General features: G+C 43.7%; 1 protein-coding gene across 2 annotated transcripts; it reads left to right on the plus strand.

Moving 5' to 3' along the window:
- The first annotated feature begins 5,555 nt into the window (after positions 1-5,555).
- On the plus strand, positions 5,556-16,735 carry LOC117345644 (zinc finger protein 585B-like). 2 transcript variants are annotated; one of them, XM_033914581.1, is made up of 3 exons: positions 5,556-6,892; positions 7,804-7,917; positions 13,507-16,735. In XM_033914581.1, exons 1-3 carry the CDS (start codon positions 6,737-6,739, stop codon positions 16,096-16,098), a joined length of 2,862 nt encoding a protein of 953 aa, XP_033770472.1. In that variant the 5' UTR covers positions 5,556-6,736; the 3' UTR covers positions 16,099-16,735. The 2 variants fall into 2 exon arrangements, with proteins under 2 accessions (XP_033770472.1, XP_033770473.1); XM_033914582.1 differs by lacking the exon at positions 5,556-6,892 and adding an exon at positions 6,926-7,104.
- The last annotated feature ends 1,008 nt before the right edge of the window (positions 16,736-17,743 follow it).

Raw genomic sequence — 17,743 nt, forward strand, 5'->3', positions numbered from 1 at the left:
ATATGGCTCTCAAGGACCGGAGTTCCCTACCCCTGCTCTAGGGTATACACATTAAGGGCTTCCAATCTCTTCTCATATGTCTTCTAGTGCAAACCTATCATTTTCGTCTGCCTCTGAACTGCTCCAAGTCTTCTTATGTCCTTCGCCAGATATGGTCTCCAAAACTGAACACAATACTCCAACTGAGGCCTCACCAATGACCTGTATAGGGGCATCAACACCTTCCTTTTACTGGCTATGCTTCTCTTTATACAGCCTAGCATCCTTCTGGCAGCAGCCACTGCCTTGTCGCACTGTTTTTTCACCTTTAGATCTTCGGACACTATCACCCCAAGGTCCCTCTCCCCATCCATGCAGATCAGCTTCTCACCTCCCAGCATATATGGTTCCTTCTGATTATTAATCCACAAATGCATTACTCTGCCTTTCTTTGCATTGAATTTTAGTTGCCAGATATTAGACCATTCCTCTAACTTTTGCAGATCCTTTTTCATGTTTTACACTCTCTCCTCAGTGTCTACTCTGTTACAAATCTTGGTATCATCTGCAAAAAGGCAAACTTTTCCTTCTAACCCTTCAGCAATGTCACTCACAGACATATTGAACAGGATTGGCCCCAGCACCGAACCCTGAGGGACTCCACTACTCACCTTTCCTTCCTCCCAGCGACTTCCATTAACCACCACCCTCTGGCGTCTGTCCGACAGCCAGTTTCTAATCCAGTTCACCACTTTGGGTCCTAACTTCAGCCCTTCAAGTTTGTTCAAGAGCCTCCTATGAGGAAACTTATCGAAGGCTTTACTGAAATCTAAATAAATTACATCTAGCATATGTCCATGATCCAGTTTGTTTGTCCTCGATCAGGTTCGTTTGACACGATTTACCTTTTGTAAAGCCATGTTGCCTCGGATCCTGTAACCCAGTGGTTACCAAACCTGTCCTGGGGGACCCCCAGCCAGTCCGGTTTTCAAGATATCCCTAATGAATATGCATGAGAGAGATTTGCATATAATGGAAGTGACAGGTATGCAAATCTCTCTCATGCATATTCATTAGGGATATCTTGAAAACCTGACTGACTTCCCAAAACCCGGTAGTTTGTCCAGATTTTGGAAAGCCTCGATGAGTTCCGGCTGCATCAGGAGGGCCTCTCAGCATGCATGGATGATGTCACACACATCTGTGCATTCTCCAGGCCATCCAGATGTGGCTGGAGCTCATTGGGGAAGACGAGAGGAGGCTTGTGGGGTGGAGCTGGGGTATAACAGGCACGACTGGAGACAGAACATGACGGGGCCACATGTCTGGGGTTTTACCACTTAAAAATATGGTAACCCTAAATGTACCCATTCTACCCACTGAAATCAGTTACAGGTCTCAGAAATCAAAGATTGGACCAAATTCTCCCTCTTGAAACTGGGTAATACCGTGGGTCTGACCTTGTTTGCAACATATGTGTGTACTTTTAGCCTACACATATTTTCACAAGTTTGGAAAGGAAAATAATCCATCTTGTTTCCCTTCAGAAACCAGCAGCAGCAAAGCAGATGCACTAAGAAGAGCAGAGTGCTTTATGAAGGCAGCCAAGAAGGACAGAATAGCACATGTTTATTTGAAAGTTGAACAAATATGCGCTCATTTCTTTCTCTGACAGCAGTCCTCCAGGAATGCCTCCTTTTAAACTCACCTCGCACGGGAGCACTGTTTTCAGACTGCTGAACTTTGCGTGAGTGTTCAGTTGGTCCACTTGGGTGCCTAAATATCTAAAGTGCACAAAAATCACTTGTACGAATGTACTGTATATCTATGACTTAAGTTACGTACAATTGATCAAGAGCTTAAAAATGTTCTTGCACACTTTGGGGGTAATTTTCCATCAGGACACCTAGGTTAATAGGACAGAAAGGCACCAAGGGGCAATTCTATAAACGAGTGCCTCCATTTTGGTTCCCCAATGCCATGCAATGAGAACCTATTCTATAACAGTATCTGGGCATCCAGGTTCCATCAGCGTGTCAGGTTACCCAGTTCCAGAAGAGATATTTGAGGCCAGTCCCGCATTTCCAATAGCTCTGTTCTAATGCATTATGGGGCTTATAGTGCTGATTTCAAACTGTGGAATCAGGAACTACAAATCCCACAGGGCCGAATTCTGGAAACAACGTCTACATTAGCTGGCACCTTCAAAAAGGCTACCAGCCATGTGCCAATCACAAGCACTATTAAAAAAATCGCAACGACTATCAAACAAAGATGCCACTAAAATAGGCCTGGGTTTTGAACACCTACATTACCAGCACCTATGTTTGAAGGAGAATCACGCCTAGCAGCACCTAAGATAATTTTCAGCCTAAACCACGCCTTAGGTGCCAGTGTAGATGTAATTCTGACACTTTGTGGGCGCCATTTTTAAAATGAGTTTTTAATTTGTTTTAAATGATGCGGTCAATTACACCTACTGTTGCCTAACATATGGTGCTGTTTCCAGAATCAGCCCCACAATGCCTTGGGATGTACATTCAAAACCAGAACTACCATGTTTCTCTGAAAATAAGACAGTGGTTTGAAGGATTCCTCCGCTCAAGGAAATACAGAGTCAAAGCAAAGAAAGAACAATCAGAACCCTGAAACAACCCCTGCGGAGTCCCCCAAGGCTCTCCACTATCCCCAACACACTTCAACCTCTACATAGCCACACTTGGCACATGCCTAGATAAACTAGGCATAACTTCTTACAGCTACACAGACAATATCACCATTATCCTGCCTTTTGACCAATCCACCAATGACACAACAATCAAACTATACACAACACTAGAAACAATATCACAATGGGTGAGAGACCACAAATTAAAGGTGAACCAAGACATACCCAAATTCCTACTTCTAGAAAAAAACAAAACCCCTACCATAACAAACTTAGAATTAAACTATATCCTATACCCCTTACAACCTAACCTAAAACTGCTGGGAATAATGATAGATAAGGGCTGCACCCTGCAACTTCAAATCAGCAAAACAGTCCATGAACATCTTAAGAATAATCCGAAAATACTTCAACAAAGAACAATTCAGACTCATGGGCCAAGTGCTAATCCTGGGACTCCTGGACTACTGTAATATCCTTATGTCATGCCCATGCTCTTTCCATGTGTATACCCCTTCCCTTGCATTTTTGCACTATGCCATTCAAGCAAGCTGTTACTGAATAGCACAATGTATCGCAAACTGTGTGCCTCCTAAGATTTCAGGTGTGCAAGATGCCCTCCAAGTACCTACAAATCTAAAATGTGGCCCTGCAAAGGGTTTGAGACCACTGCTCTAGGATGTGCCTCTTGCAGTGAGAGGCACATCCTGTAGGCAATCAGCCATTCTTCTCCACGCATCTTCCCTGCTGGCGGCTCAGAGCCCGTCTGGAGGGCCTTCATGCAAGCGCGGATGTTGACATGATGACATCATGCATGTGCATGACATCATCACATCAATGCCCGTGCACTTCTGGATTCCTTGAGCTACGGCCACAATGTATAATGTGCTGCGGCTCGACACTGGAATAGCACTTAGGCAGAATACTGGAATGTATGCAGATACGTGTGCTCTGTTATGCAACAGCCCTTAGAGCTAGCTTTACCATATGGGTCCAGAAAAAGGAAGATGGATTGAGACATCTGGGTTTTACCTCTATTGAAAGCAACAAAAGTAAAACCCGGACATCTTAATCCATCCTTCCCTCCAGGGTCCTTTTATTAAGCTGTGGTAAGTGATAGCACATGCTCACTGCAGCTTAAAATGCCTTACCACGAGACAAGCCCAGGTCTATCAGCGCTATAGAAATGATAAGTAGTAGTGTCCTGCAGCAGAGCTTAATTGGTAGAGGAACAGCCTGGAATGCAGTTCTGCCTTTTACTTTTTGACTCCAGTGAAACAAGGGCATTCTACTCTAGTCCCTCCCTGAGTAGCTTAGGTTATGAGCCTTGAGCAAAATAGAGAAGTTGCTGTTATTTATTTAATTCATTTTCCATCCTGTTGTCCCCAAAGAGCTCAAAATGGGTTACAGGTTAAACATACATACTTTCAGTACACGTTTACAATACAGTTTTTATCCTAACTTGATACATACTAGGGTCTAATATTAATATACATAATATACAGTTCCCTAGTCCACCCCCTATTTTCCTGTTGCTCCTACTCCTGGCTCACCCAAGCCTTTCCCTGCTCCAGGTTCCACTTCCTTTTTATTTGCAAATTAAACCCTAAGTTCCAAATGTTCCTGTGCTACCCACATGGGTGGCGGTAAATGCTCACATGATAATTGTTTTTAATACATTAGTGCAAGGCCATTAAAATAAAATAATAGAAAATTGTCCATTTTACTGTTGCAGTACACATGGCCTTAGCTCATGGGGGAAGCCCACATAAGGGTCACTAAGGCCACTTTCTAACAGCTTAGTAAAAGGACCCCTACTTGTCATTATAAAATACCAGGACAAATCTTGCAGAAATAGCTCCTAGATTGAAGGCAGTGGTGTGGTAAGTGCCGGCACCCATACTCCTCTCTGCCCCTCCCCCTCCCCCCCCCCATATATCAGGCACACTCCTTCCTTCGTACCTCATTAACATTCACAGCACAAGTAGCAACCCCAACCTGCTCTCATGCCAGCATTGGCTCTTCCTCTGATGTCACTTCCTGGACCTATCAGAGGCTTGAGTGCAGGCTGTGGGGCCCCTGGATTAGTCCATTTGGGCTTCAGGGACCTGACTGTATTGTTTTCTGTTTTGCTCCCCCCCCCCCCCCCCTTTGCAGCATGAGGATCCGTAGAGGTTGAAATCGTAGCCAGTACCATGAACATTAAAGAGGCATGTGGGAAGCAAAGGGGTGCATGGCAGGAGGGGACAGGGGTGACACTGCCCCGGGCGCCTCTCACCCTCGCTAAGCCACTGATTGAAGGCAGAGCATTGGGAACGAGCTATTTCATAAAATAAGTACATAAATCATGAGTCTGCCTAAACTAGGGTTACTAGTTTTAGGGGAAAAAAAGAGGATGTGTGGCCCCATCTTATCCCCAGTCCCACCCACAGCCCTGCCTTGTTACGCCCCCAAACCCGGCCCCACACATATCTCGTCTCTTCGTGGCCGTATCTGGAGGTTATCTGAGCACGTGTGGATGCGAAGCGATGATGTTGCATGCATGCGCGCATATGTGTAACATCATTGCGTTGCCTCCACGCATGCATAGATGCCCTCCAGACATGGCCCCGAGCTTCATGGTTTTCAAAACCCGGACAAACTGCCAGCTTTTGAAAACCCGTCCAGACGCCTGGGCAGTCCTCTAAAAAAGAGGATATGTCCAGGTAAATCCGGACATCTGGTAACCCTAGCCCAGGGATCTCAAAGTCCCTCCTCGAGGGCCGCAATCCAGTCGGGTTTTCAGGATTTCCCCAATGAATATGCATTGAAAGCAGTGCATGCACATAGATCTCATGCATGTTCATTGGGGAAATCCTGAAAACCCGACTGGATTGCGGCCCTCAAGGAGGGACTTTGAGACCCGTGCCCTAGCCTAAACGCCATCCCTGAGCATGCCTACTGTATAAGTCTATGCCAGCTTGCACAGCACATATTTTAGGCATGACCTGATTTTTATAAAAGCCCATTTACATGCATAAATTAACATTTCATATGCAAAAATTATTTATAACCTTACTTTCATAATGTACTCTTAAAAGGAATAGATTAAAAATGTGCATTGGGAAAATGCTGTTTTAGACAAACACAAACCAATTTTTTTTTTTTCAGCCTAGCTATTTACCTGACTGTATGGTTTTACAAATTTGTTCTCTGAATCACAGTAGCATGTAACCTCCCAAGTTCTGTCCTGATGGAGGATTTCGCCTGGTCTGGTGGAAACTCATTGTTGTGAAATCTTAAACTGCTCCTCTTTAATTTCTACATCCCTTTTGTTCTTCCTTTCCTGCCTGAAGCTGTTACAGAAATGAGGAAAGGCACAGCAGAACCTATCTTCTGCTCTAAAATCCCTTGCTACAGCTCTGGTAGCAAGGGCAGTGACTGCGAGGGAAGTTGCAGGGAACCTGAAATCTGCACTGTCACTTCAGTTTGCCTGCTTTCATACCTACCAGTAATTTATCTCCTCCCTCAAGCTCTTCTGTACACAGTCTCCACTAACTATGCAGGAAGTATATTTACATAAAATGAAGGTGGGTATACAAATCTCTCATGCATATTTTGTGGATGTCCTGAAATCTAGAGGAACAGGTTTGGAGACGAGCACTGATTTCATCACCCACAGCCAGATTAGTCTATCACCAGTGGGTTCTCTGAAAAATCAGAATACATCGCCCCTTCCCCCATCCTTGCAGATGGAAATTTAGAAGCTTTATTGGCATGACAGTTTTTACTTTCCAACTAAAGTTTGAAAACAAATACCAACACACCTCTCTTTCTGATGAAGCCTGCAATTTCCTTGTATGTTATATCCTGAGCTCATTCTGTCCTAACCTAGTAAAGGGAACAGCGCTGTCCAATGTCTGCCCCAACTTTAGTGTCACAAGAGAATCTCGCCTGCCACTTGTTTGTTCCTCTTTCTGTCTCTACCAGAGAGAGAGAGAAAAAAAAACTTGCTTCTGATCCCAGTGCTCTAGTCTAGGAGACTTTTCTCCTTCTGGGGAGCTGGCTGCAGTTCAGCCTTCTGCTTCTCACTGACTCAGCTGCAGTTGCATGCTGGGACATGTAGTCCTGAGTGGAGCTGCTTCTACTAGCTCTGCACTACAACTCCCAGCAGGCTATAGCATCTCCCACAGCTGCTTGCATTTCCAGGTCAGGAGAAACAGCACAGGCTGTTTGTGCGAAGGGAAGCAGAGAGAGCAAGGAAAGGTGGGTTGTTGTAGTTAAATGTATTAATTTGTAAAGTTGTTGTTGAAGAAAGGGGCATAAACTGGGTTAAACCTAGGAACAGTGCGCTGGGAGTTGATTGGTCAGTTTTCAGATTCACCGCAGTGTATGTGATGGCATTTGTGCTGTAGCCCGGAGACTGCGCAAAGGGATCGTGAAAGGGGCATGAACTGATCCCCCCTTTTGCCTCTGAGGTAGCATCCCTGGAACCAGGACTCTGGGAAAGAAAAAGTTAAAATTTTCTGCTCTTATAATCCTTCCTAAGAAGAGATTTAAATTAGGCCTGGCAAATCCAGAGAAGAAAGGTCTAAACTGAGGGGGGTATCATTTAAGTAAAAGAAGAATTGGATTATTTTTACCTTGGGCAAAGAGTCTTTCCCAATCAGTAGCGTACAGTCTTGCAAAAAATAAATTTTATGTAAGATGGGATATCATACAAATTATCCCAAAATGTGCCTTGCAAAAATTAATTCTATGTAAGATGGGATACCATATGAATTATCCAAAAATGTGCAAGCCCTTCCTAGGTGGCACAGATGGGATTCAGGTGTTCTCCAGCTAAAGACAACTCACCTATGCTGCTTCTTGTGACCCTGGGCAAGTCACTTAATCCCCCATTGCCCCAGGTACATTATATAGAATGTGAGCCCACCGGGACAGATAGGGAAAAATGCTTGACTACCTGAATGTAAACCACTTATGTAATAAGTGGTATATAAATACTAAAATAAATTTAGAGAGCACTCTGGTCACATCACTTTTGAGGAGTACTTGACACTGGTCTAATAAGTATCACAGCCTGCAGAAGTCCAGTTAACAAATTTGTACAGCATAAGTCGCAGTGTGTGAGCTGAGAGAGACCTCGGAGCCTGCTAACTAGTCTCATTCCACAGGTAACCACGGCCATGAGTACGGAGACAGGCATGGAGTTGGAGGTCGGGATTGAGGTGGGAGCAGAGATTGAACTACAAGAAGGAGAGGCTCTGGAAGAGGCTCCTCTAATCTTGGTAAGGATAAATCTGCTCCTTAATGTTTCATGTAGGGGTGGGGAAGCAGATCTTAATTTCTGGAGTTCTGCCATTTTTTGTCAGATTCCAGAGCAGCAGGGGTGATTCTGCTCTGGCTCCTCCTTTCCAGGCAGCCTGCAGTGGTGAGCATGGAGCACTGCTCCCTCATCAGCCCTTTTTCTAGGGCAGGGGTGTCAAAGTCCCTCTTCGAGGACCCCAATTCAGTCGGGTTTTCAGGATTTCCCCAATGAATATGCATGAGATCTATTGGCATACAATGAAAGCAGTGCATGCAAATAGATCTCATGCATATTCATTGGGGAAATCCTGAAAACCCGGCTGGATTGCTGCCCTCAAGGAGGGACTTTGACACCCCTGTTCTAGGGTAAAGGGGTAGAGTCATGGATTTAATATAACAACTTTCTGTAGTATAACCAAAGCAGCTTTCGTATACTATATGCAGGTAGGTATTCAAAATGATTTTTTTTTTTTTTCTTTATTTAAAAATTTACATTAACAAGAATATAGGATTCTGTACTCAAGGCGAATTACCTCTGGTCACGAGCTGCTTGAAGAAGGATGCCAATAACATCTTTCAGCTCCTCCTCCTTCACCAGTGGAATATAGTGCTCTCTTCAAATTCTGATCTGCTCTGTTTGGTTTGTATTATTTTTGGGTATTTTTTATCCATTTCGTGAAGCTTTGTTTGTTTGTTTATTTCTCACCCTCCCTTATCCAGGGCGAGTTACATATTAACATACAAAATAAAACCTCTACATTTGTCGCAAAAAACACTTCTAGGACACACTGTAACAAATTACATACTTACATATCAAATCAAACTACATGTAACATAAACATCGCATCAACAATGAATATCAGTTAAGGCCAAAACTGGCCAAACCCAAACATACATCAAAATATAAAATTCCATAAGTTATGCAAGATGCCTCAATAACAGACATCATTAAGCCAAGTAAAACAAACCAGACCATCGAACACCTCCGTGACCAGCATTCAAGAGTCATCACTCCTTCTCCCTCAGCCAAACTCAGACCCTATATTTCATTTTACAGAACAGATGTCTTTGGTGCCTAGAGGTGCTCATTTTGGGGTAGCTCTGCCTGGGAGAGGATGCAGATTCCACAAAGGTGGTCTGCAGCTCGCAGGGCAAACCCCAGGTGTACCTGCTGAGCCAGCCTTTTTTATGCATTTTGGAAGATCAGGGACTGTTCCCCTGGGAGCTAGCTCATCATCTGATTTATCAGAGGCTTGAGTGCAGGCTGTGGGGCCCCTGAATTAGTCCATTTGGGCTTCAGGGACTTGACTGTGTTGGGGTTTGTTTGTTTTTTTTTGCCCCCCCCCCCCCCTTTGCAGCATGAGGATCTGTAGAGGTTGAGGTCGTAGTCAGTACCGGCCTGACTGGCAGCTTCAAGATCTCCAGTTTTGGATTCTTTCTGGCAGGATTTGAGGCAGAAAATATTCTGCTCCAGGACCGAGTTGAGAAACGCTGCTTTAAGGGATCCCGACTATTGGGATGTTCTAACTTCCCTGTTTCGATAGTATTCCCTCAGAGATATCTCACTCTGAGCCTTACACTCCTGACTGAGTATTGGCTTCCTTTTGTTTTATCTCATTTTTAACTCTGGCTTTTACAAAGGCTCGGTAGAGGTAAATGTTCAGCACTGGTCCTGCAGTATATAAACTGTTATTATTATTATTGTTGTTACTATCTGATGTTAACTGTTATACTCTGTAACTCGCTGTCTGTACAGTTATTCTTCATTGTAAACCGCCTAGAAGTCGCAAGATTGTTGGCGGTATATAAGAATAAAGTTATTATTATTATTATTATTACCTTCAGTCAGACTGCAGGAAAGCTGACAAAAGCAGGCACCAGAACAGCATAATGAGTATAGCCATTATTCCCTATGGGGAAAGTCAGGGAGGAGGGGGAGGCTCTAAATTTGATTTTTAAGGGTTTCTGGGCCCAGAGATAAGGGTCCCCCACCTCCAAAACCGCTTTCCCTAGATTTTTTAAACTTCAGGGGAGTCCCCACAGATCCTTTCTAGAGCGAATTTGCTGGCGGTGGCCATCTTAGATTTTAAACAATCTTTTTTTTCTAAAGCATATATCTGCCTCAAAACTCCTCAGTTTACCTCAAAATCAACTGGAATGGACTCCTCAGGCTATTCTGCCCCCATATCATGCCAGTTTTGTGCTGGATGGTCAGTCAAGGAGCATCCGTGTACCATGTGCCACGGGGCATGCGAAGGAGGGGTAGGAGCCTTGTGCTTAGCCTCCTCTGAATCCTCAAGGGCTAGGGAACCACGAGGTCAGGATGGTAGGGAAGAAATCACTTCTGAAGACCCCAAATAGTGAATACATGAAACGCAAATATGTGGAAGCGGCAGAGCCCAAGAGAAGCCAATCTGAGGTCCTTCAGGGGTCTATGGGGTTTCCTGTTCGGTGGTTTATCCCAGACTTCTTTAATCTCCTGTAGAAAGCCTATTTGATGGGTCTGGGACACTCTGCGCTGCCTGCGGGCATGCCAGCTTTGGACCAGGGAGAGATTCCATTTCAGGAGACCTCTGCCCAGCCTGAGTGACCAGGCAGACCAGGACTGGGAGGATTGGAGATCGGATTCCATATTTTTACTGTCCCAGAGCGCAATTTCTTTCCTGGAGGACTCTAGTTCCCTTGCAGGGACCTAAAGTCAGAAGGCAATATTCCTGCTCGACCAGGGAGATGATCCCTTGGTGCAGCAGCTTTCTAAGCTGGCTACCATGCCTCATCCTGGCAATGTCTAGGCATTGTCTGGAGTGCTCATTTCATTTCCATACTATTCTTGGAGGCTGTCATGGGGCACGGAAAAGACAGCGCAGAGCCATTTTGTGCCTTGGAAGCTAAAATGCTTGTACACTAAACTGGCTAGAACTGGTTTATTGATGAACCTTAAAGGCACAGTAAGTTTTGAGCATCGGAGCCTCAATAGTAAAAAAAGACTGAAGGGGTTGGAGAGCAAGCAGAATAATAGGGAGGGAAGTGAGGTGAGAAGCAGAGGCGTAGTTAGGGAGGTTGGTGCCTGGGGCGGTGGCATCCAGCATCGCCAAGCTCTTCCCCGCCATTTTGTGTGCCCCTCGCTGCTTGTGTCGCCCCTACATACCTCTTGAAATGTTCGCCAGCACAAGCAGCATCTTCCACGTGCCACTTGCGTTGGCCTCGGCTCCCTTCTGACATCACGTCCTGACCCAATGAAAGCTCAGATAAGAAGTTGTTAGTCCCAGGTATAAAAAGAAAGGCATTCCAAAGTTTATTTTCTTGGAATTGGAAGGAAGAGTCAGCGGACTGCTGGGCACGATGGACCACTGGTCTGACCCAGCAGTGGCAATTCTTATGATGATATCATGGATATACTGTATATACAACTGTTACTGGAACGTGACTTTGTGAGGAAATTTTCCCTGATCTCCTGAAGAAACCAAGGGTGAAATGGGACCTGTTGGGATCAGTGATAAGGAGTTTTCACCTGCTATTCATAGCTAAGTTCTTGACTTTTGAAGATTTTGAATATTATATCTACACATGGAGGAGGTGGCTGATTGATGATTATAACTAATCCCATAGAATAGATCGGCTCTATTTTGAGTTGGGGATATAAATGCTGAGGTCTTCCTACTCTCTCTATATACCGGTAAGTGTTTTCAAGATAAAAGTTAAATGTTTTTAGGATATATATGGCTCCTTTTACTAAGGTGCACTAGCGTTTTTAGCGCGTGCTGCATTGCCCCGCGCGCTAACCCCGGCTACGTGCCAAGCACTAACGCCAGCTCAATGCTGGCGTTGGTGTCTAGCACGCGCGCTAAAACCGCTAGCGCAGCTTAGTAAAAGGAGCCCTTAATATCAAATCCGTTGGGAAGCTTCGTAAATCTATGGCGTTCAAGCTAGTAGAAATTTGGAATAAACTTCCTGCTTCTGTAAGATTGATAGGTTAGCTACAACAGTTTCAAAAAGATCTCAAAACTTGGCTGTTTATGCAATACCTTAGAGGCTCATCTAACTGAATTGTTGTATTAATAGTATATTTTATCTTTCTAGCTCTCTTTTAAGTTTATATTTTATTATATATCCTGATCTAAATTACTTATAAACTGAGTCGAGCTCCTTCAGGAGATAACCCGGTATATAAACCGAAGATTAGATTAGATCTTTATTTAAAGTATAGATGAATGAAACTAAGATGCAATACTCGTATATACCTGCTCCACATTTTTGTTCATTGGCTTTGTTGACTTTTTTCTGTGGAGTATATTGTCCATGTTTTTGCTATACTGTATATGAGACATTGTGATATTCTTGGGTTTATTCTTTATTCCTTTTCAAATAATCCCTAACATGCTGCATGCTTTTTTGACCGTGCTGACATTTTCTGAGCTCCTGATTTCGACAACTTGTCCACGACGACTCCAAGATTTTTGCCCTGGGTGCTGACTCCTATTAATGTGGAAAAAGAATCCTATCAGATTACTTGTCCACATTAAACTTAATTTGCCATTTAGAAGCCCAGTTTCCCAATCTGGTAAGGTGCGTCAGAGAACCTGAAACATTTTAAAAGATTACCAAAAAATAATCCAAAAAGATAGTGTCTGAAAACAACATATTTAATCCAAGTGTATCAAAAAATATATATAAAAAATGTACATGCTGTTGTGATCTCGGTGAATTCTTCAACACTTCAACATCTCTCTGATGCTGATTGCATATCCATGCCCATTATTTAAATCAACAAGATATGACATAATGACCCCCCCCCTACTTCTGATAGAAACAACAATTGTGTTCAATGTAAAAATGCCCACCATTCAATCTCTCTGTTTTGGGGTCTCTGAAGCAGCTCAAAGTGAAATGTGTCAGAGTCCAGAACCTGTTGGAGAATTATAATTTTATTGTTTCAAATATTCTCGAATTGTTTGGACTGTTTTTTTTACAAATTGCACTATTTTGTTAATAATATGAAGGGGAATTATTGAAAGATGAGAGAGGTACCAGTTGGTGGGTTATGACTCATGGGGTCTTTTTTATTGGCTTTGATCATGTATATTTTAAACATGGAATTATACAATGGAAGATCGTGCAGTCACTTATATCACTCTGGATTATTGGGGTTGTATTTTTTTAAAAAATAAACCATAAACAATGCCAGAAATAGACAGCCTGTATTATTTGACAGTCCTTATTATGTCTCCCCCCCCCCCCCTTATAACAATTACTACTATTATTTATCATTGTGTAGTGCTGCATGCACCTGGTAGCGCTATAGAAATGATAAATTGTTGTTGTTGCTATAGCACTGAAAAGCCTACGCAGTGCTGGTACATTTAACATGTAAGAGCTTACAATCTAATTTGGACAGACAGATAGGACATATAAGGTTGGGGAGTTTCTTACAGAAAGAATAATAGAATGGACATAGATAATTTTATGGTGAGTGGAAGTTAGGAGTTGAAAGCTCCTTATAAACAGGCCAGAAAACTTGAGAAAATTCCAACATAAGGTTTCTTTGTTAACCTGGTTTCATTTTTTTCTAGGAAAACAGGAAGAATTGTCCATCTTGGGACACATTGGTCAACTCAGATGACTCCAGTGGTGATGATGAAGAGCACCTTCCCATCCTCCAGTTCCCTGGAAAACAGAGAAATGAGCCACAAAGCCTAGTTAAAGAAGAACAGCCAAGCTCCTACTTGAGCCAGTTGACATCCAAGCCAAAGAAAAGCACAGAGCAGCGTGTGGCAAACTTTGCAATCTCCAAAGGTCTGTGCAAAAAGCTGCAAAAGTATGGAGTGGTCCTGGGTGAACAGAAAGAGCTGTGGACCAGCAAGTACCATGGCTGGTTGGCGAGGCAGGCCAAGAAGGATTGTAGCCCATTGAAGCATGTGTGCCAGCGGTGTGGGAGGCAGTTTCGACGCATGTACAACCTGGAGAAGCACCTGTGCCTAAAGATGGCAATGAACTTCCCAGGTCTAAAAGGAAAGCCAGGGGAGACACAGAGAAAGATTGGAACACTATCCTTGTTGAGGTCTTCTGATGGGAAGCTTGAGAGGCAATATAAGTGTGGCACAAATAACTCTGGAGGAATATACATCAAAGCAGGAGACTTGTCTCCAGGAAAGGAAGCAGAGGATGAGGAGGACAATGAAGATGAGGATGAAGATGAGAGCCTCCTAGAGGACAGTGAGAAACTCCATGTTTCAAACACAGTGGACATGAATACCCTTGAGCAGATGTGTCTGCAGGCCCAAAATGAGCTTAGACTTATACAGGAGAAGTTCAGGACTGGAGAGAAGCAGAGTAGTATGGGACGCCCAATGAGCCTGAATAAACAATTCCATCCACTAGGACAAGTCAACTCAAAATTAAAAAATCTTCAAGGGAAGGTGATCATCACTAATAGTAACTTGTTTGGGACACAGGAAGGCTCTGCAGAGGCTGGGAAAGATCCTGTGCCCAGTTGGACAAATAGTCTCCCAAAAATGGACCTCAAAACTCCCCACTACATCTACAGTGTCAGTGGCCAAGTCAATGGCCAAGTGAATCTTTGGACGAGCACGCCCTTTGTATGTAAACAGTGTGGGAGGCAGTTCCGGCGCCGCTGTAATTTGGAGAGGCATATCTGCTGGAATCTGGATCCCAAGTTCTCTGGACTGAAAGGCATTAAGTTAGGAGTGCAGAAAAATGCCACTGGACAGCAGCCTTCTATAAAAGCTCCTTCAGACACAGGAAAGATACTTTCTCCATCTGAGAAAGTTTCCTGTCAAGAATCGAACCTCCAGGCCAAGGCCATGCCAGCACTGAAGAAACTGTCTGAAAAGGACAGTGATTCACCCAGCACCCCCATTAGAACACTCACAGATGAACCAATCATATGCAGGGAATGTGGGAGACAATTTAACCGCAGATGTGACTTTGGCACACACCTCAGGTGGCATATGAAAGAAGCAGAGTTTCTGCGCCTCAGAGGGCAAATCAGGCGTCTGAAGATGAGTGTTGATGCTCAACAGGAAGCTTCCAAGCAAGCCAGCAAACCACCACTCAACTGGTCAAATCAACCTTTGGCTAGCAAGAACACAACAGGTAGAAGGGCTGCTGATTTCTTCAAGGTTACCAATGAGCCAGTGGACCCAGCAGCAGGAAAGCAATACAAGTGTGATGAGTGTGGTAGGGAGTTCCTGCACAAGTGCAATCTGATCAGGCACATTAGCTGGCACATGGAAGCCAACTTCTTCTCTTCCAAGCAGGATGGAGAAGAGCAAACAATGGCAAGTTCTAATGTGCCTTCTAGTGCCCATAAGTTGCCTAAAAATCCAATATATCCATCTGTTTCAGAAGAGGTGAACGTTGGACATCAGTATTCAGGGTATCCCTTGTCTACCAGCCTTGAAGCCAGACCTGAGCTTAAGCTGACTGATGAAGAACCTGACCTTCATCTGATGGTGAGGACAGATGAAGATGACCCATTTGAGGAAGGTCCATATCTTCTGGCTGATGAGCAAGAGCTGAATGAGAGGTATATGGTAATGGAGGTCCCAGGGGATAATAACATGGGTACAAAAACTGTGATGATAAAGTTAAAGGACACCCAAAGCCTGGACGATATGGATGCTCTCCAGATAGATCTCGGCACTGACTGGTCCCATGAGGATAATGCTGGACAGAGGAGGATACAGCCAGAACAAGACTGGAGCATAAAAATACCCTCAGCTCGTGATCAGGCAATGTATGCATTCCTGGGGAGCCTGGCTTCCAAGATGTCCTCAAGGCTAAAAAGCATGAGAAGATTCAAGTGCTGGGACTGTGGAGTTCAGTATCCCTGGCTATCAGAACTGAAAAGGCACCTTGATGCACAAAAAAGGAAGGGTCGCAGGGCACATCACTGTGAATGTGGGAAGGCCTTCTGGGGCCAGCTGCACTTCCTGAGACACCAGCTGCAGCACCTGGAGGACACAACCTTCATCTGTGCCACCTGTGGCCAGTCGTTGACAAGGTACAGGCAACTGCTGAGTCACAGTCGCATACACCCTAATGTGTCTCACTTCCAGTGCTCCTGCGGGGCACAGTTCAGTCGCCTCCCCCGCTATCTCTGGCACACCCTCAGGAATACCAGAAATTGTAGGGACAGGTAAAGAGCTGGATTTGTCCCCCATGTCCCACAAAATGGGGACTAGAGCTAATTAAGCAGAATGATTTACTGCACAAAAAATTCTGTTCCTTCTACAAAATTCTTGACACACACTCCAAGAACACTCGGTCCTGCTGTTTTTTTGACAAACTGAGTGTATTTTCAGGAGTAAAACAAAAAACACAGTTCTGCTACTAGTCTTTAAGAAGTTCTGCTACTAGTCTTTAAGAGGATGTGCTCTTATCTTCAATACAAACACCTCATGCATCACACTACTGGTGACATGAACCCAAGCACTTATGCTAATTGTTGTATTTCCAAACTAAAAAAACTTAGAAGAGGGAAAATATAATTTGAAAGGATGGAAATGAAAAGCATGCAGACAGTTCTCATGCACCATAACTGTATTTGTTTCTTTTCATCGTGTATTGTACAAAAGAAATTGATGCTGCTTTTTCTGTTTTGTGTTCATGCTGGGAAAGTTATTTCAGTTTTTTTCAGCCTTGTGGGACAGGAACTTTTTGCTTGATAGGTACTTATATAAGCCATGACAGCAGCAAAATCTAAATCTTTCTATTTTTCTATGTTTGCTGTGAATGACGAAGCCAAAATAAAATGCTGATCACAAGTGACCAAATAGAGAATATTTGTGTGTTAAAAATCATTCAGTGTTCATTTATTACCACCTGTGTTCCAGCATCTTTCTATGTGGCACCCCCTAGTGTCTAACGGCTTAAATTTCTGTTAAATCAGTTCCTTCTGCTTACTGTCTGCGGTCTCTTTATTTTCCCTGTTTTCCCCCTGCCCCTGCCAGCTATGGTCTCTGCTTTTAACCTTAGGTCAGGGGTATCTAACTGTAGTCCTGGAGGGTCACAAACCAGGTTTTCAAGATATCCTTCATGAGAAATTTGCATGCACTGCCTCCATTATATGCAGATATCTCATGCATATTCATTAGGGAAACTTGAAAACTAGACTGGTTTGTTGCTTTCCAAAAATGCAGCTAGATAATCTTGCCCTAGATTCTCTCCTTAGCACAGGGGTTCCCAGCTAGTCATGTTTTCAGGACATCGATAATGAATATGCATGAGAAAAATTTGCATACCAAGAAAGTAGTATATACAAATTGTGGATATCCTGAAAACATGACTGGCTGGGGTTCCTCCAGGGCAAGTTTGGGAATCCTTGCCTTAGCATTTCCTTTATGTCAGGGGTTTGCAATCCAGTCCTCAGTATACATCTAGTCAGGTTTTCAGGATACCCACAATGAATATGCATGAGTTACATTTGCATTCATTATATTTATTGTGAGTATCCTGAAAACCAAAAATTGTTTATATTTATGTAAATTATTTTTTATTGAGAACATATAATCATCAGTGTCATGCTGTAAGCAATAGACAAGTGCACACAAAGGACTCCTTTTACATAGCTGCGCTAGCAGTTGTAGTGCACGCTTGGTGTGCGCTAAATTGCCGTGCGCACTATACGTTAACGCCAGAATTGAGCTGGCGTTAGTTCTAGCTGTGTAGTGGGGGTTTAGCGCACGCTAAAATTCTGCGTGCGCTAAAAACGCTATTGCAGCTTAGTAAAAGGAGCCCAAAGTTTTGAGTGTTCCATTTTGTTATACAATGATTATTAAAGATCCT

This window comes from Geotrypetes seraphini, chromosome 11 (genome assembly GCF_902459505.1).
Source record: "Geotrypetes seraphini chromosome 11, aGeoSer1.1, whole genome shotgun sequence".
Taxonomy (NCBI): Eukaryota; Metazoa; Chordata; class Amphibia; order Gymnophiona; family Dermophiidae; genus Geotrypetes; species Geotrypetes seraphini.

Excerpts from the sequence above, each read along its gene's own strand:
- LOC117345644 (XM_033914581.1), top strand. The coding sequence starts at position 6,737 with ATGCTGGGACATGTAGTCCTGAGTGGAGCTGCTTCTACTAGCTCTGCA. Across the intron at positions 6,893-7,803 it reads AGCAGAGAGAGCAAGGAAAG|GTAACCACGGCCATGAGTAC; the intron begins GTGGGTTGTTGT and ends CTCATTCCACAG. Across the intron at positions 7,918-13,506 it reads AAGAGGCTCCTCTAATCTTG|GAAAACAGGAAGAATTGTCC; the intron begins GTAAGGATAAAT and ends ATTTTTTTCTAG.